Source organism: Symphodus melops, assembly GCF_947650265.1.
Source record: "Symphodus melops genome assembly, chromosome: 3".
Lineage (NCBI taxonomy): Eukaryota > Metazoa > Chordata > Actinopteri > Labriformes > Labridae > Symphodus > Symphodus melops.
Genome location: NC_136693.1, coordinates 9,159,470 through 9,179,867, shown reverse-complemented (window position 1 = coordinate 9,179,867; position 20,398 = coordinate 9,159,470). Strand labels below are relative to the sequence as shown.

The following is a 20,398-nucleotide window of genomic DNA, read 5'->3' as shown; positions in this document are numbered from 1 at the left end:
GCCGTCAACATAAGGCCCAGTCTCTCAACCAGCCAATGTATCCCAGAGGTCTAATAACAATCTGTGGGTGCATGCATCTGTACATTAGTGAATACTAGTGTGGCGGGGTTCTCTTATTACACACCCGAAAAGAAAGTTTGAAAAAACACACAGGCGTAGTCGAAGACTGTGTTTGGTGGATTTATTCTTCACCGGCCTCCACAAGTGCACAATATTTACAAAAAAATGTGAAAAATCCAAAACAAAAAAAAATAGAAAAAAAAATATTTACAAAAACAATATTTACAGCACAAATCTCCAACATGAGTAGTTCAAAAAAAAACATTCGTCCACGAGATGTTACCTTCTCTGTAACTTGCCTTCTCTGTCCTGAAGGTCCCACACAGCCTTCCTTTTAAAGGAAAAAACCCCTCCCACCGGGCATTATGATTCGTATATTTCTAAATCACGTGGTTGTGATTGGGCGCCACGTCCACCTATTTACCTGGCGGAAATGTACCGCCTCTGTTTCATCCGAACGGGACGCCACGGAGCGTGCATCCAACGCCCTGAATGGTGATTTAAATGTATGAGACCCTTGGTCGCGCTATGGAACGGGAAGGGAAAGGAGGAAGATGATATGTTTAATTGCGTGATAAGGAGCATTGGCAGAGGGGAAAGTTTGGTGCGCGTGTGTGTGTGGCAGTGTACGTGTCCGCGTGTGTGTTGGTGTGTGCGTCTACACTCCGTGATGGAGCCGCTCCGTCACATCATCCCCCTCCTCCTGGAGGTTGACGATGTGCGGCAACCTGGAAAGGTAGTCAGCCACCACATTGGATTTTCCTGATCGGTGTCGGATGGTGAACTTGAATGGCTGGAGTGAAAGATACCATCTGGTCAGGCGACTGTTGTGGTCCTTCATTGAGTTGATCCATGTTAGAGCTCTGTGGTCTGTTTCAAGATCAAACTCCCGTCCAAGTAGGTAGTATCGTAGGCTCTCCAGTGCCCACTTAATGGCCAGGCCCTCCTTCTCCACCGTGGAATACCTGGTCTCACGTGGCTGTAACTTGCGGCTCAGATACAGAATTGGATGCTCTTCTCCCAGATCTCCCTGAGCCAGAACTGCTCCAAGGCCGACTGCAGAGGCATCCACCTGTACCAGAAATCGTCGATTGAAGTCGGGGCTTTTGAGGACAGGGGACGAGCACAGGTGGGCTTTGAGGGTGTTGAATGCTGTCTCACAATCATCCGTCCACGTAACCGGATTCCTCTGGTCCTTTCTGGTCAGTGCTGTGATTGGTGCAGCGATTGTTGCGAACTGGGGCACAAACCTCCTGTACCAGCCAACCAGTCCAAGAAAAGACCGTACCTCCTTCTTGGTGCGAGGTCGAGGGCAATTCTGGATAGCTTCAACCTTATCCACTTGCGGCCGCACCTCCCCTCGACCCAGTAGGTAACCAAGGTACCTTGTTTCTTGCTGTGCCCACTCACACTTTGCGGGGTTGAGGGTCAGCCCAGCCTGCTGGATTTTCCCAAGAACCAACGACAAATGTTGCATATGATCCTCCCAAGTATGGCTGTAGATGACCACGTCGTCTAGATAGGCAGCGCTGCAGTGTCCACAATCCTGGAGGACTCGGTCCATCAGTCTCTGGAACGTGGCTGGAGCTCCATGAAGACCAAAGGGCATCACAGTGAATTGGAAGAGACCAGCTGGTGTTCGGAATGCGGTGTAGGGTCGGCTTGACTCTTCAAGGGGCACTTGCCAGTATCCTTTACACAAGTCCAAGGTGGTGATGAACTTTGCTGCTCCAATTTGTTCCAGCAGATCATCGATCCTTGGCATTGGGTAGGCATCAAACTGGGAAATTGCATTGAGTTTCCTGAAGTCAATGCAGATGCGGAGAGACCCGTCCTTTTTGAAAACAATGACCACCGGACTGCACCACTCTGAGTTGGATGGCTCAATCACTCCCAGTCGTAACATTTCCTCTACCTCCTGCTTCAGTTTTGTCACCAGATTTTGCGGGACTCTGTAGGGACGTTGACGAATGGCTTGTCCCTCTTTCAGCCGAATGACGTGCTCAACCACTGTGGTTTTCCCTGGATTAGCAGTGAAAAGTGAAGACGTCTCCTTGAAGACCTTCAGAAGCTCTGATGCTCGTTCGGGAGTCAGATGTACCAACACAGGAGAAACAGACGTTACTGGAAGCGTTGGACCCATCTCCTCTTCTTCCTCAAGATTCACCTTTCTTGCCAGCAGAGCCATCCCTGGAGAATCCACTTGGCGCTCCTTCCACTCTTTGAGAAGGTTTACATGGTAGGTCTGTTTTTGCCGTTTCTTCTCCGGATGGTAAACCTCATAGGTGACTGGGCCCATTTTCCGGGTGATGGTGTATGGGCCTTGCCATTTTGCTAGGAGCTTGCTGTTGGAGGAAGGAAGAAGCAGTAGGACTTTCTGGTCAGGCTGGAACTCCCGATGTCGAGCCTGTTGGTCGTACCACGTCTTCTGGCTCTTCTGGGCCTCTCGCAGGTTGACCTCTGCCTCCTCCTGGTACTTAACAAGCCGATTCCTCATCTCCAGCACAAACTGGATCACCCCTCTGTCGTCAGCAGTGGTTGACGGAGTTTCCCAACCCTTACGGAGCAGATCCAATGGTCCCTGTACATCCCAACCATACAGGAGCTCAAATGGAGAGAAGCCTGTTGAAGCTTGAGGTACCTCCCTGTAGGCAAACAGCAGGAATGGCAACCAGCGATCCCAGTCCTTTCCAGTATCATCCACAAACTTCTGGAGCATCCTCTTCAGTGTTTGGTTAAACCGCTCGACCAGACCGTCAGTTTGTGGGTGGTATGGGGTGGTCTTGATAGCCTTGATGCCCAACTGCTTATAGAGGAGCTGCATGAGTCTGGAGGTAAAGTTGGTTCCCTGATCGGTGAGTATCTCGTCTGGTATCCCCACCCTGGAGAATAGCTGGACCAACGCACGCACTACTGCTGGAGCAGTGATGGTGCGCAGGGGAAAAGCCTCTGGAAACCGTGTTGCATAGTCGCAGATAACTAGGATATACTGATGACCTCCGCTGCTTCTCACCAGAGGGCCCACGATGTCCATGGCGATCCTGCGAAATGGTGTGGAGATTACAGGAAGAGGCTGCAGAAAAGCTCGGTCAGATTTGCGGGCAGTGCATGTTTTCTGGCATGTAGGGCATGTGGCGCAATATTTCTGAATGTCAGTGTACATAGAAGGCCAATAAAACCGGGAACTAACACGAAGGTAGGTTTTATGGCGGCCAAGGTGTCCAGCCCATGGGAGTGTGTGTGCTAGGTGCATGACAAGGGCTCTACAACTAGCTGGGATAACAAGGCGTTTGTCTTCATTACACACACCATAAAGCACATCATTGTCAACAATGAACATCTCTTTCCCCACACAATCCCCACTGGTGTCCTTCACTACTTTGGAGAACAATGGCTTCAAAGTAGCATCTTCCTTTTGCAATCCTGAAATATTGTCAGGCACATCCCAAATATCATCCCCCACCAAACTTGGTTTGTTTGGAGAATCGAGCCTTAGCTGCTTCTCAAAGCGTCGTTGTCGACGTGATTTTCTCGGCCCCTTAGTGCCACCCTCACACAGACTACTGTCGAGGTCTGGTAGCGGTTGGACACCAGCTTTTGCTTGGGCTCTGGTGATTACCGGACAAGAAACATTTACATTCATATCTCCCACCTTCCCAGAGTCACTTTGCTCGGACAGTTCTTTCTTCTGCAACAAGTCTGTTAGCACAGGTAAATCCCAACCCAAGATGGCGTCAACAGGTAAGTTCTCTACCACCCCAACAGTCAGCAGGTAAGATTGTTCATCAATAATCACAATTACATCCGTTTTTGGGTACAAATGTCTGTCTCCATGAATACACGTGATGTCCGCCTGTCTGCGGTAGTCCACCGCACCGACTGGCACCAGAGTACTTTTAACCAGGGACATGTAACTACCGGAGTCTAACAGGGCTGTCACCTTTTGACCACTGATGGTAACAGTTTTGTGTTGCGTCTTCACCTCCATGTCAGCCTCAGGGCCCACTTCTGACCGGGGTGCGTAACAAGCGCCGGTGACCTTAGCTTTGCGTACGGGACACACAGAAGCTTTGTGGCCTGGCTGCTGGCAATAAAAGCAAACAAAGTCCTTACCCAACTCTTGCTGGTTTGGGGCAGAGATGGGGTCACGTGCAGGTTCCTGGTATCTCTCCCCCCTTGCAGGCCGTGATGGTTGCTGTTGGAAAGCTGGTCGGTGTGTAGCACTGGTAGGACGTGACACTGGTCCACCTCTCCGGGCGTTGAGGTACTGTAGCGCAAGCCTGGCAGCTGAGAGTCCCTCAACTGGTTCGTGCTCCTTCACCCAGGTCCTCACCTCCGTTGGAAGTACCCGGAGTAGCTGCTCCAAGACGATGGCTTCCCCAATCTCCTCCTTGGTGTGCTGCTCGGGCCGGATCCAGCGTCGGTAGAGCCCCTTCAGTCGATGGTAGGTCTCGGTGGGGTTCTCACCAGGGGGAACAGCGGTGGAACGGAACTGCTGCCGGTACGTCTCTGGAGAGATGTCGAATTTTAAGAGCAGAGCTGCTCTCAGGTCAGTGTAGCAGTGAGCCCTCTCTTCATCCATCGCTATGTAGGCCTCCAGTGCCTTACCAGTTAGCAGTGGCACGAGACGACAGGCCCATTCACACTCTGGCCATTTCCAGGTCTTGGCTATTCGTTCAAATCTCAGTAAAAAGTTCTCAATGTCTTCCCCCATCTGATATTGTGGAATTTTGGGGTCTTGGTAGTGCCTCCACTCTGGCCTCGGCTGGTCAGGTCTACTACTGGCCTCCTGAGACTGAAAAGTGGGAGCCTCCGATGTTGAATCTCGCTGTCCTCGGCGGGGTGCTGGGGTGGGCAGTTCAAATCTTGGACTGCTCGCCATGGCCGTATTTGGAGAAGTGACCTGGGCCGGCCTGCTCTGCCCCTGTGGTGCCACCGTCTGTCGGGTCTGGGGCACAGGTCGACATGGCTGCTCAGCCCCTGGGAGAGAAGCCCTTAGACCTTGGATCTCTGTCAACAGACCCTCCTCTCTCCTTTGCTGTGCTGCCAAAAAGTCTCTCATCATCGCCACCAGTTCACCCCCTGCATCTGCAGGTCCTTTAGGAGCTGCTGGAGCCTTCCAGGACCGGTACTCCTCACTGTCCTCCTCTGAGGACGTTGGCACTGTGTCCCAAGCCGGGTCTGTCTTGGCAGTTACCTCTTCAAACTGCTCTCGCCGCTGGGACCGCAGTCCTGTGCGCTGTTTTTGGGGCCGGACAAGCTTCTTGCGACTAGCCATCCCACTTCTGACACCATATGTGGCGGGGTTCTCTTATTACACACCCGAAAAGAAAGTTTGAAAAAACACACAGGCGTAGTCGAAGACTGTGTTTGGTGGATTTATTCTTCACCGGCCTCCACAAGTGCACAATATTTACAAAAAAATGTGAAAAATCCAAAACAAAAAAAAATAGAAAAAAAAATATTTACAAAAACAATATTTACAGCACAAATCTCCAACATGAGTAGTTCAAAAAAAAACATTCGTCCACGAGATGTTACCTTCTCTGTAACTTGCCTTCTCTGTCCTGAAGGTCCCACACAGCCTTCCTTTTAAAGGAAAAAACCCCTCCCACCGGGCATTATGATTCGTATATTTCTAAATCACGTGGTTGTGATTGGGCGCCACGTCCACCTATTTACCTGGCGGAAATGTACCGCCTCTGTTTCATCCGAACGGGACGCCACGGAGCGTGCATCCAACGCCCTGAATGGTGATTTAAATGTATGAGACCCTTGGTCGCGCTATGGAACGGGAAGGGAAAGGAGGAAGATGATATGTTTAATTGCGTGATAAGGAGCATTGGCAGAGGGGAAAGTTTGGTGCGCGTGTGTGTGTGGCAGTGTACGTGTCCGCGTGTGTGTTGGTGTGTGCGTCTACACTCCGTGATGGAGCCGCTCCGTCACAACTAGACCCACATAGAGTTGTTGTAAAGTGTGTAAAGCCTTGGAAAGCTTTGCTGGGTTTGTGCGTGGATGAGGTGGTGTGGAGAAAAAAAAAAGAGAAAAAAGCTACATTTGGTTTATCGAGACTGCACTTGAGCCAAACCATCGCACATCCTTGGGTAATATTTTGAGTCATCAAAAGCCTTCAGAAATGAGCCTCTTCCACGAGCAGCAGGAGTAAGTAATCCCTCACCCGTGAAAGCAGCCAGTCGGTCTCTCCCTGAACACTTCCTGCCTCGCTCTACAATATTAGTCTCCATTTATTATATATTTTTTTAAAAATTAAAAAATGGCATCAACAACTCTTTAAAAAAAACTGCTAATCTCCAACCATCAAGTCAATAATTATTTATATATCAAATACAGGTAATAGGTGTGGGTGAATTTGAATCAATGATGTGTTTTATATTCAACGTAAAGGGAAACCTACCAATCCAATAAATCCAGAAGAAAACCCACATACACCCACAGTACAAAACAGAGGCATCATGAAGATTTGAAGACAAAGTCACAACTGAATAGGTTCATATGTATCCACTCTCTATCTTCTTTAATAAGTCGTTCCATTCAGTAAGTGCTCCAACCTCTATTGAATCTCCAAAAGGTTTACCCAAACAGGACTGTGCCTCAACACCACGAGAAATATCAATTCACTCCCTCCCTATCAACCAGTCCTATGAATCTTGCACTTTGCAACGACGACAACAATACCCTTCACGGTTGTTATCATCATGGCTATAAAGAAAGAAAAAAAAAAAAAAGAAAAAAAAAGGCTGTGACTCGTCCTTTGTCAGCCTTCACTGATTCCTGCCTCTTTTGTCTCTTGCCCTGTCGTGAGTAACTGGAACAACAGGCCCAATTTCACCAATTCCACCCACTCACTGGCAGCACAACAGCCCATCAGCGATACAGCGAGTGTGTGCCTCTGTGCCTTTTTCCTCTTTTGGCTCAATGGTCAAACGCCTCTTCTGTCCTGGAGAGACAAGATGATGACAAGCCTGTTTGTTTCCTGGGATCTCTAAGGCATTAAGCAGTCCAGAGAACCATGAGTGCTGCTCATGACAGCAACCGGCAACATCTTGCTGGGCCTCTCTCTCTCTCTCTCTCTCTATCTCTCTCTCTCTCTGCTAACGGAGGAGTTGTGACAGCATGTTTTCCCGCTGCTGGTATCAGAGGAGCTGTGGACCTGCAACCCCAGCGCCATCATTTGCAGTAGGAGCAGCCCAGGAGGATTCCCCGTGTGACCCTTTGGCCCTTTCATTTCACAAAGCTGTCAATGTTCAAGTTACGTAGTGTAATGTAGGGGTGAGACAAATAAGATGTAATCACTAAAGTACAGAGATATTTTATTGGATGATATATATAAAAAAAAAAAGTGCTGCCCCTGGGATCAATAATTGTGATGTCATATCCTTTCACAGAAAAACAGCTGTCATGAACCGAGAGCTGCCGAAAGAGAAAAAATATGCAGAAAAGCGCATGCCTTATTTTCTCAAAAGTCTTTCAGGTTGTTCATGAAGCTATAACTCGGTGTGCTCCCCAAGTCGCTATAACGCAGCGACAGGAGAGGGAGTTGCCTGAGGGTTCAGTATTTGATAGATGGGAACAAAAAACTACCGTAAATTCCGGACTATAAGCCGCTACTTTTTCTCACACTTCGAGCACTGCGGCTTCTACTCCGGTGCGGCTAATGCATGGATTTTTTATGGGGGACAATGAGCTTCTGCCGCAAAAACATTTGACTTCGTCACGTCGGATCTTAATATCAGTCATTTTGCGCTTCATGCACACACCCTCATCATGGAAAACACACGGAGAAATACATATGATGCAGCTTTCAAGTTAAAGGCGATCCACCTGGCTGTAAAAGAAGCTAACAGAGCTGCTGCACGTTAAGATGACACTGACAGCGACAACAGAGACTGAGGAAGTGAGTAATGAAGTCATTCTGAGGCAGTGAATGGATGGACTTTTTCTTGTGAAATATATTACGGTCATCTTTTTCATCAGCCGTGTTACAGACACCGTCGGCTAGGCTTCGTATTGTAACGGTTCATGTTGTAAAGTCAGTAGTTGATAATGTGTTCATAATTCCGATTATGTGGAGAGTCAGTGAATGCACCAGCGAGAACGTGTTGAGTGGCTGTATGAGAGAACGCTGGGGGAGAGAGTTGGATTGTTACGGCAAGTTATGTGTTGCTCTCTGCTGTAAACGGCGTGGTCACGGCCGACAGTGATCGGGTTATTAAAAGTTATTATTTGAACGCTCTCGTCGTCCTTTAACGTCCGTACGGACGCTACAGTATTTGCGGATGTTACCGGTAGCCTACGTCTGTGTAAATAGCTCTTGTTATAGCGTGGACACCTGCGGCTTATAATCAAGTGCGGCTTATATATGTACAAATACATTTATTTACTTATTTTTAGCCGGTGCGGCTAATATCCAGGTGCGCTCAATAGTACGGAATTTACGGTACATGATAAAAGACTGATTTCCTAACATGAGGTTTCCTTTTTAGGGGAAATGCAACTCATGATATATCCTACTTCCTCTTCTTTTATATGATTGCATTCTTTCTTAAAAAAGGAAAACAATGTTGGAATAATTAATACGACAGAACTGCAAAACCTGTTGTATCTCAATACTTCAGAATCGCTATGCAACTCAATTCAGCGCCAACCAATGGGGATTAAATCGAATCAGACAAAGCCACTTGTTTCTAGCTTTAGAGTGCAGTGCGGTAGATTTACTTTTTAATTTGGGATTATTTTAAAAATCTAATGAGGCCTGCAATGAAATCGATTGTGTGTCTCCCCCCTCCACACTTTGTATCCAACAGAACTCTTTACAAAAGGTGAAAAAAAACAAACTTGCACTGCATTGCACCATTGTTGTCGACAGCAGTGGGATCTGGTCAAAGAGGATTCTTGAACAAAATCTCTGTCCTCTCATCATGTCCATCTGCAACCCCGTGGGAGGAATCCTGTCTCTTCATTCAGCCACAGTGATTTTCACACAATCTAATAGTTCAGATATTTTCACCCATTGCTTCCCTATCTCAACTCCCCTCTCATCGGGGCTCTCTAAGTCTTCACAACAGGACAGAGGATTAGAGCAGAGCCGCAATGCCTCTATCCCCATCTGACTGCGCATTCACTCTCAGAGCACTTACACTGCATGTGCTAAGTTCGGAGCCCCCGCCCCTCCTCTCTGCTAGATCAGACACTGGGATGAGGATTCGGAGATGGCAGCCGACAGTGATAACTAACTCTGCAGCCAGTCCAACAACAAGCGACATATGTCTTTTCCTTGTGCCCTTGCAAAATCCAGCATGGTCTGAATATTTGGCTGTCCCTGCAGTCCACAACAAAAAACCATTAGACAGATTCCACGCCATCGTCAGTGGAGCATTCCGCATGTTTTTCCAACCAAAAATCTTCTTGTGAATGAATGTCACTGCCGTCTCTTTTTTTTATTTACAGAGTGCTTTAAGAATCGGAGAACGCCAGACTGCAATACAAAAAGCTGCATCATTTGAATAACAGTATTTGTTATCCCCATCAGGGACATCTACCTGAACACAAGATAGAAATCTCTCTGTGAAGAACAAGATTGCTGTAATCTACAGAACCCCCCTTTTTGTGTTCTTGACAGCTTTCAAGACGCAACAGGCACATTTCCTTCATTTAGTGATTGTTTGTTTGTCTGCACTGGCTGCGTGCGGGAGTCAGACAAAACACACACAGGTGGGATGGGGGGGGGGGGGGGGGGTGGTTAGTTTTGCCAAGTTGACAGCTGCAGTGTACAACAGGCTGTAACATCACTAACATTAGCTTTCTGATTATTATACACAGCCACCAGCTGATATCTGCATGGTAAATAATGACACAATGAGAATAAAGGCAGAAAAGATTAAGCTTTTTTTTTTTCAATACCTGTGTAGGTGTTCATGGAAGAACTTTTTCTTGAAGGTGGAAAAGGATTCATATGGAACAGAGGTTGGTAATTTATTCCATCATCGCAGGGTGACATTAAGAGAAGAGTCTAGCTCGAGACTCAAGGCCCTGATGTGAAGGTTGGACCCTTCATTGGCAGAGAGGAGGGGGCAGGAGGGAGTCTACACCTTGATGGGAGAGTTCAGGTTCCAGAAAGGCGATTCAGTTTAACAGCCTTCTGAACGCGAGGCTGCTTGGTCACACACTGTGGCGCTCCCTTGCAAAAAAACAGGTGGGTGAAGGAGGAGCAGTTTTTGTCACTGTTTTGTAAGTGAACAGCAGGGTTGTAAATGTGTGTGTGTGTGTGTGTGTGTGTGTGTGGGGGGGGGGGGGGGGGGGGGGGGGGGGGAGGGGGGGGGGGCAGCAAGGATCCAGTGAGGGATATGAACAGCAGAGAGACGTGCTGTTTTTGGGGAAGGTTGAAAACGAGTCATGCAGCTGCGTTTGGGAACATCTGTAGGGTCTTTGCTGTTGTTTTTGCTGGGCGTAAGCTGTTACCATAGAAATCAATGTGGATCAGACCAAGTCAATATGAACAGGCAGATCGGATATGGTCGCTTAAAATTTGTAATGTGGACAATCAAGTCAGTTAGACCGGATTCTGATCAGATTTGGGGGAAAAAGAAAAAAAAAGAAAAAGATTTGGACGGCAGTCTGTATAAAGCCATAGCGTCTGATCTTCCTGATGTTAAACAGGGTGAGGATGACTTCACCCTAATGACATGTAATAACTTTGTGTTGAACATGCTCCGTTTACTTTACACGTGTAAGTTCATTGCACATACATTTACCGAACAGAATGTTTGTTTTCTCTTTTAATGATCCGTGTCTTCAACAATCCATCACTTTAATTGAGGTCTTAGCTACAATTGGAAGAAGAAAACTGGTAGCCCACAGTTTGTGTTTGATCAATGTTCGGACAGTGATCCCTGTGCCTACCTCTTTAAATTTAGAGTCTGGCGAAGGAAGGTTACTGACCCGTTTCCCCTGACGCAGTGAGAGGTGAACCCAGAACCCAACTGAAAGGTTCCCATTACATTTTTCAAGATAAAGAAAGTTTGAAAGACACCCATTTGGTTGGGCAAAATTGCACTGTTGCAGCCTTATATCAGCTTCAACAGGAAATGGTTTCTCAGCAGCAAATACAGATAGATCAACCAAATGCAGTTTGTAATGTTGCAGCGCTGTTGTCAGGTTTGCTTCCTGCATCGACTGTATGGGACGTTCAAGTTTTGAATAGACAGTGTAATGGTGTGGGTCACTCGCCGTGCATCCAGCAACTCTGCCTAAATCACAGGAAAGTGTGTTTGGGGTGCTTCTGAAGCACACAGGAAATGACACTCCGATCTCAGAGGATGTTTGTACTTAATCGATAATTCGATGCTTGTGAACGCTTATTGATCCATTGATCACATGAAACAAATGGAATTGTCAATGTCAATCATCTTAACATGTGTTAGTTATACATTTATTTAGCAAACACTCCAAACTCTCAACAAGTAAAGTTGCAGCAAGCCTTCGAGTTGCACAGTGAATTCAATTGTTTTTAATTAAGTCGAGAGATAATAAATGCACAAAAACAACCTTTGTATGCAGTGCGCACACTTCTCTGAAAGGATGTTTGAATGCAGCTTGTTTGCTCAGCACACATGGTAAGTATATTACATAACTGGCTGAACAAACTAAATGAGCCTGTATTGCTCAGTGACATCCTAATGACAACCTAATTACAATCTACTACTACATCATGGTTGTGCTAAATGCTGCTGAGCTGGAAGTTTGGCTGACCGCCGTGATATATTCTTAACATGATCAAGGTACTTACAGAGTCAGTCTTAATTTGGATTGTAAAAGTAGTACACGTCGAAACTCGAATGGCCTCTGATCACTTCTGGAGTATCACGAAGCTTTACTCCACCTTTCTTGCAAGCATGCCACTGAGACTAAATATTACAGAGATGCTTTCATGCTTTGGCCTACACGTCACTCTACTTGTTGAATTTGAAGCCAAAAGCTTTCCTTTTTTTTTTTATTGACAGTGAAGGTCCGAAGCATCATGCAGCTTTTATCCACACACCACTACAGTATATCATTACCTTGAGTGCATTATTGCTTAAGGGCCTGGTATTGGTCTGAGAGGGCAAATGATGACAAGAGAGCCTGACCAGACTCGTAAAATAACGGTCATAATGTGAACACATCATGGTCTAGAGGGTGATTTAAGAACTGAACGCAGAATTAAATCCAGCCTACTGAGTCTCTTACATCACTTCCCATAAATCGTAACACAATAATTACAGGCATGAAAGCATCACTACACATCAACATGCGCACACCACTCTCTAAAGATGCAATTTACCACACCTTATGTAAATGTGGTGTTTGATAAAACTCGCCTTTTGAAGTATTTTAGATTTGTTGCGGTTTAGCCAGTGGCTGCATTATCTTAACATGCAGGTAAAAAAAAAGAGAAAAAAAAGACAGGCATATAAACAAGCTGGCCCCCTCGGTAGCTTAACATTCCCAGCCTGAGGCAAATTTGGAGGGATGTCTGGTTAAAGCAAAGTTAAATAATGCAACACTTCTTTTTCCAGACACGGTGCAAACTTGTAAATCAGAGCACCTTTAAATTACAAATATGTAAAGGAAAATGTGAGCTGTCTGCAGTGCACTGTTAAGTAAATCTAGCACTGTTAATATCAATGATATTTTCCATAGTTAAATTAAAGCAGAAGGTGTCATTAGAATGAGCGTTTAATATGAAATCAACAAAAAACACCTCAGGCGTGCTGCATATTCATCATTTTTCAAACTAAGTACACAGACTGAATTCATATGAAGTATGACCATGCTCCTGGGTAGATTTTAATGGAGCCTTACCTGTAAATTGTAGTCTCACACTGGGACTTTTTCTCGAGGGTAAGAGAAATCAATGTATAGCATGGCCTGGTTTGATCGCAGAGAGAAAGAGCGATCCATAGCTTCCGTTTCTTTGGAGATTTAATCGTTTTTCTCTGAACACTGTCGGTTTTATCACCCTCTATCAAAATTCAGAGGAAAGGAAAAGCTCAGGGCTCGTTGCTGAAACTTTGAAGGAGGACGAATCAACCATGATAATGACCCTGGATACACTAAATCTAATCAATTATCTTCTCGGACCTGAAATAGTTTTGAAAAATGGACACAAAATCAGTGCTTGACACACAGACAATACATGGACGGGGTCCGCCCAGGTCTATTTATGGCTGCCAAAATGTATTTCCGACCATTTTTTTTTTTTTTTTTTTTTATTCATACATTATCCCATGCACAAGAGAAATAGCGAGTAAGAGACAGCAGAGTGACAGCGAGAGCGAGCCAGAGAAGACATGAGAGTATGTCCCTCCCGTAAAAGCACTGATTGAGATGCAATGCTTGTGTCAAAACTGAAGCTTCCCATGACTAGTTTCAATATTTTTCTGCAGCTGCTCGTTGACAATGCTGTCATGCAGTCTTAGTTTAGGATGCTTGTTGTGATACGTGTCATCATCAATAAGCCTCCTCCTACTGGGATCACCTCATGAGATAACGGAATATCGAGTGAAACCTTTCAAAACGCGAGCAATCCTATGTGAGCCTTCTACTAATGGATGAGCTCAAACGAACTTAGACACACAAAGAAATTAAGCTACAAAATATTGCGGAGACCCTATGAGAAGTGCAGAGGTGTGTGTGTGCACATGCATAATTAGTAGGCTATACAAATAGGTTACAATAAAGTGCAGAGTGTCCTCATCCGAGCCTTCTGAACCTGGGCCCAGCGGGTCTGCTGTGATGTACTTCACTAGAGTCAGTGTACCAGTCAGTCAGCTAAGAAATTCTGCAAATGTGCTTTCCAATAATCTTGCTCCCTAGTTTACCAACCATGTGCACTTGGTTCTTATTATGTAAAGACAACGCTCCGTCCTCGCACTGAATACAGGTTTAAACACTTTCAATAAAGCTTTTGTAAAACAACAATGTAAGCATGGTGCCGTCAACGATTACACTTCTCAGCTTCCTTATAAAAGGAATAAGACGTTGTTGAGAGTACATTTGTCGTCAGTAATCATGCCGAGGTACTTTAAGTCCTGTACTGTTTCAAAAGCAGTGTTGTTCATAATGACGGAAGAGAGTGAATGTCTTCTGAAATCAATAATCATTTCTGTTGTTTTCTTTGTGTTTAAAGTCAATGTGTTTTTAGGACACGTGTCTGATTTGATTAGGAGCCCTTACAGAGCGACATCTTTCAGATAGTGTTCAGTTATTCTGACGACTAATACAGTCATTGACGTCCACTGAACAATAAAGGTGAAAGGACGCAACCTTGTGGCACACCAATGCAAGTGCTGAGTAGTGATGGTTGTTAACAAAGTGCTGCCTCTGAGGAGGGAAATTAAATTCACTGTATCAGAGTGTGGTTGAACTCCGATACTGCCTCACAGCCAATCGATGTGCAAGAACAGTGTTAAAGGAAGATGAGAAATCAGCAAAGAGTACGGCTACGTAGGACGACGGCGTTTGCAAATGTTTCGAAATTTGATTTCAAAATGGAACGGTCTCCCTTCGCTCAGGGTGCTCTAATAAATGGAATCAATGGAAAAGAGGACCGACTGAATGCCTTACAACTCAACAGCAAAACATAAGTATGTCGGGCACATCCACACGTTACTGAAAATGCAACTGGTTGCTGGTGAAAATTGACTTACACTATGAATAGATTCAGAATTGTAAAAATGAATAAAAGACAAGGCACGGCAGGTTATATAGCATAGAAATATGTTTGAGTCACCTTGTGGGATAGGCTAAACAAACCGGAGAGAGATTATGAGTGTATAGTCGGGGCTAAATACGCACAACCTCAGTAAAATATTTCAATACTCAAACAGTAGTTTTACAAATGTGCCCCATGTGCAAGTGTAACAATATCGCCCAGAGATATGGAGATGTCTAAATAAATGAGATTGCACTGGTTTGTAATCCAATAACACTCCCCATTCTTTCTCAGGCCAGGTCCCGTGTGAGACATGAATTGTCATCAACAAATACGTGGAATATTATCAAGCATGACCTCAGGGTGTGCAAAATGACGAGCTCCTAAAAATACATGCCGTTAAAATTCAATTTGAAACCTTAAGTCGTATAAAAACACACACAGCATAACATAAGAAGCAATGTATGCATTCAAACACTTACGGTTTTAGAGGCTGTGAAAATATACTGGATGACCATTTCTCTCTTGGTGTTGAGGTCCTTTTCTCTCAAAGGAGTCTTTTTCTCTTCACTCAGGTTCATATCCTCCTGTTCAAACAAACAAAGACAACAGAGGAGAACTCGTGTTCAGAATGTAATCCTTCATATTCTTGTTTCTTTGATTCAACCTCTGGCTTTGCTGCGTTTCTCTCACTGTATTAATCAATACAATACTTTGGGGTTGTTAGTCTTGTTTGCACAGACGGTTGTAATCTTTCACCAGATTTATCTTTCCCCCATTAACCTTTAACTTAGTTTGAATTATTTATTTGCCGTATTCAACACATTTAATTCTGAAAACTCGGGATCAATGGGATCCCAATTCTACAAGAATTGACAGTATTGAACTCATAATTAAAGGCTTTTTTTTTTCTCACTTAGATAGAAATCAATTGTGTTAGAAAGTAAGCCTGTTGCTTTAAGAGTGATGCTTAAAATGGCTTTTTGAAGCAAGATAGCCGTCAGTCTACCCATCCTCATAAAGAATGTCTGCTGGTAGTCAGCGCCAACATGATGTACTCATGAACCAGCTCGTGTTAAGTGTTTTGCTTCCATGGAAGGTAAATCCAAGTGAACACAGTCATACATCAAGCAGCTGAACAGTATGATGTAATGATTTTTTTGTCATAGAAAATCTTTCCATGTTCACGACCGTACCATCATCTTTTCAAAGAGAGCCAGGATCTCTTTTTCCGAGGTGATCTTCGAAGAAACCTCTTCCAACTGATTCGACGAGGACGATGAAGAAATGGACCAATCATTGGTGTTATGTTTCGACTGCAACAAGGGCGGTCGCTCCTTTTTACTACCCGGGATCCGAATACTGGCGAATCTGTCCAGCTGTACACACACACACACACAAAAGAAAAAAGAGAGACAGAAAGAAGCACCTTAAAAACAGAGACACATTCTCAAGATCAAAGCCGAACAAGTTGAAATACAAAAGTGATGAGTTAGATTATGAGTCTACATATAAACAGTTCAAACACAGAATTAGCCTGTTAATGGGTTAGAAACACACTACCATTAGTGAGAAAACTAATGTTAACAAAGTGCAAAGACATTCTATCTGTTTCACTATGTAGGAAACATGAAGGGACAAAGACATTAGTCAGGAAAGAGAGGTGTCATGCTCTGCGATGTGAATGAACACGACGCCTTGAAATCCAAATAAGAAGATGGGACGACTTAAAGTGAAGAGGTATTAGATGTTGCAGAGATCAACAACCAGGAAAAAAAAGAAAAAAGAGAGAACACGGAACGTCCCGGAATCTTACCACATCATCTGTCATGGTTTTAAAGTGCTACATGAGGGAAACAAAGAAAATAAATCAGGAAATATGAAGCAACAACGCCTATGATGATATCTGTTAACCCTAGAGCAGCCTATGTTGAGCTATGCAGCGGCTATCATGGACCTGAGGTAAAAACATAGCATGTGTGCGTTAGCTGAATGAACTCATTTACAGTTTGACCAAGCACAGTCGCTGGGTGCTAACAGACTTTCTCTCCAACCAGGAAATCCTTTTTTTGGGGCACCCCGTGGTGCAGTTCAACTGATTATTAAGCCCATAATAAAAAGTTAAAACATAAGGGGTGTTTCAGTTGACATCGACAGCACCCTTTAAGCAATAAACTTGCGCCTAAAGAATACATCTCATCCAGAAAGCCCCCTCTATAAATTATAAAGGATCCACTTGTGCAGTGAGAGAGGACACTGGCAGTCTGCCTGGTATTATCTGCCACTTCCAGCTACCTCATTCGATGTCTGCTGACTAAGTTTGGTCTCCTGCTCTAGCGGATCTTTTGTTTTTGTTTTTTTTTGTTGGGTTTTTTTGGGGGGGGAAGTTGCCATGTGTACTTCACAAAAGGTCCGAAAGAAATGTGACCCAAATATGGAATGAGAAGTCAGCACATGAAAAGTTCAGATTAAAGTTCAGATTATGTTCACGCTCAAAGTGGTTCGCCTGTACAGATATTTAGATGAATAATTGAACACGCGTCAGTGTTAAAATCTGAATCCCCTGGAATGAAGTAGATTCACCTTTCAAAGAACCATCATCGAGGTGAAATGAGAACTGATCCCCGTGCTGTTTGTCATGAGTGGGAAACAATTCAAAGTGTTGTTGTACTTTGGCAACAAAAGTACATCATCACTACCTAAAAAACATTTATTTTTATTCTGATGGAGTTCAAAACACAATATTAGTTCATCTATTTGTATTTTGTCACTTGTTTCCTTTCATTTTATTGTTGTTTTTCAAAGAATGTAACAGTGTTACAGCTTGTCCTTACAGCACACAAAGTGACTATTCTATTCTATTCTATCTATTAAAAAAAAAAAAATTCCCAGCTTGGGATCAATAAAGTACATCTGTCTAAATCAGCTCGATTCCATCGTTCCCTATCGCTGTGTCCTTGCTGCTCGCCGCCGTGCGCCTTTTTTACCCCGACGCCTTCCCGTCGATCGTGCTGATGGACAAAGAATGAGAAAGGAAGGAGCTTTACAAAGCACCGTCCCTCTCTTTTCTTCACTCAGCATGGATATAGTAGTGAAGTAATAATAATTCAATATCCCTATTGATGACTTTCAGTCATCAAAGAAAAAAAAAAGTGTAATGTGATATCTAACAGTTCTGCACCTTTAGGACACGGTGTTAAAAGAGTTTACATTTAATAAACAAATGTGACTCAACCCTAAATCATTGAGTCATCGTGTTTAATAATTAATAGTCAAAACCATTGTGAACAAAATCCCACTTAAAGAGGAGGGAAATAATTGCTACTTGTGATCTAGTTCTCTGATGTACGGTTCTTCTTCTGCACACTATTCGCCCTGAACAGCAGAAGAAGAGATCCAGCAGCAGCCGAGTCCTCCTGCTTCGTCCCTGCAGAATTAATGGAATGAAACAACCAAAATGGCAAATATAAAATGAATGAATAGACATTATGCCACCTCCTGCTCTTTTTCATCATTTATTAAATCTGACATTCTAAAATGTTACTGCATGTTTTATCCCATCCAGCAGGACCTTATAGCAGCTCTTTGTCCCAGCTGTTGCACTCTAATGCACAGCAATAACACATCTCAGGAATTAAGTATGCCTGAGCAGCTTGTTCCCAGTGTGGGCCTAATATAGGACATATTATAAAGGCTAAAACAAACACCAAGATGTTCAGACTGTATCCACTAAGTCTCACTGCTGCCTCCAAAGAGAACAAATCCACAGGTGGCTTTAGCAGGATGCATGCAGCGTAATTGTTGATAGCGCTTACACTGTCGGAGCGCGAGAGAAAACCTCCAAAACAGGACAGCGTGTACACATGACACGTCTACAGACGAGATTGGGCTCAGCTAGAGGCAAAATAAAAAAAGCATGCTGAGAACACATCCTGTTTTGCAAGAGATTCATACTGTGAGCAGCTTGCTGGAATAAAAAAATAATAATAAACTGATAATGTCAACATGAAAAAAGCCTCGCAGCTGTATAAGAATTACTTATAGTGTTTGAATACCAATTAAATGTGGGCACCAAGGAGGAGTGGGGAATGTTATATGTTAAATCAATAAGTCAATCTGAAAACAAATGTTATCATTAAGACTGTTCAGAAGTGAATTTGTTCTTTGCATGACTGTGTTGGACCAGGAGTGAATCTGAAGATAAACGTCAGGATGTTGGACATCTATTAATTAAACAGCTAACACATTGCTCAAGAAAATTACTATCAAATTAAGCAATGATTAAAAAATGCATGATCTAAAGCCCTGCGCCTTAGAAAATGGAGATTTGGGCAGAAAAGTCGTAAGCAGTAACTATTCAAGGTTGTCTCTGACGAGCCATCTATTCTCAATTAGAAATGTAGGCGAGGACACGGCCTCACCACTGTTCAGTACATTTTCAAGGCGACAAAGATAACTGAATAAAAGAAGACGGGCACAGCTATTAACTGCACAGGATGAAGTTTGATAAAGGGCCCTCAAAGTGCTTCAGACAAGACGCAAGTCATGGGGCTAGTAAAGTGGACTAGTAAAGCAGATTTAATTATAGGCCGTTATGTAGAGTGCTTACATTTCCCTCGGGATTAATACAGTATCTATCTATCTGTCTATCTGTCTATCTATCTATCTATCTATCTATCTATCTATCTATCGTCATAACCGCAAACTATGCGAGTGTGAAACTGGGGTTAGAACACCCAACTGTGTATGATATCAACCTCGTTTTCAGAATAACAAAAGAACTACACTGCCCATGAGCATGGAGTGTCCGTCAACGTCTCTGACTGGTGGAGCTTGCTGTAATCATGGCAACGTTTTCCCTACAGTGTCGCATGTGAATGGATAGTTATGCTAACAGGCTAGCTAATAAGTGAGCTGATAGCCTTGTTATGCTGCAGTGACACAAACTACAAGATATAACAACCCTTGTGATGTAAACTCTATAACAATGACAAAAGTTACATCTAAGAAGAAGCGATATCGTTGGGTTGTGGGATGTGTAGTTCCTTGACTAAAATAACATGTACACAGTCTTTCTTGTTCATTCGCCTTTTTCACTTTTCAATGCTGTTTTTGTGCTGAATCAAACGCATTATCCTCTCGACTCACGAGTGTTGGGATAGCTGGTTGCCTCTATTGTTGACTAAACGACAAACAACAACACTGTCTGCCATCAAGCTGAGGTATGTCACCCAGTGAAGCTTTGTGTTTCTTTCAGGATCTCACTAATACAAATCTTTCGTTTGAATGGACAAAATAGAAGCCCTGACAATAGTCATTTGTCAATGTTGGGGGATTCATTTTACTTTCCGCTATCACTCTGCTCATTTAATTAAACTCTGATAACATCTTTTTCAATTAACTGAGACAAGTAACCCACAACTCGGAGGGGCGGTTGATTTGTAAAACACTGCACACATAATCAACAACAGAAATAAATGTGTGGGGTAAACAATGAAAGAGACTGCGTCATGGAGGTGAGGAAAAGCATCAGTTGAATACTTTAAGACCCAGCCCAAACCAAGAAAGCATCAGATTAGGAAATGTCATCCATGAACACAGCTCCTAACTGTTTTGCATATTTCT

At 44.0% G+C, this 20,398-nt stretch overlaps 1 protein-coding gene across 4 annotated transcripts in view; it reads right to left on the bottom strand.

Annotated features, from left to right (window-relative positions):
- LOC306821186 (protein diaphanous homolog 3-like) overlaps positions 1 to 20,398 on the bottom strand; it is a 162,943-nt gene that overhangs the window by 137,796 nt on the left and 4,749 nt on the right. For all 4 annotated transcript variants that reach the window (XM_079339458.1, XM_079339459.1, XM_079339457.1 and 1 more), the window contains 2 exons: positions 15,970 to 16,152; positions 15,256 to 15,360 (listed from right to left, as the gene is read on the bottom strand). In XM_079339458.1, the coding sequence (XP_079195584.1) occupies positions 15,256 to 15,360; positions 15,970 to 16,152 (288 nt within the window). The remainder of the gene's footprint in view (positions 1 to 15,255; positions 15,361 to 15,969; positions 16,153 to 20,398) is intronic.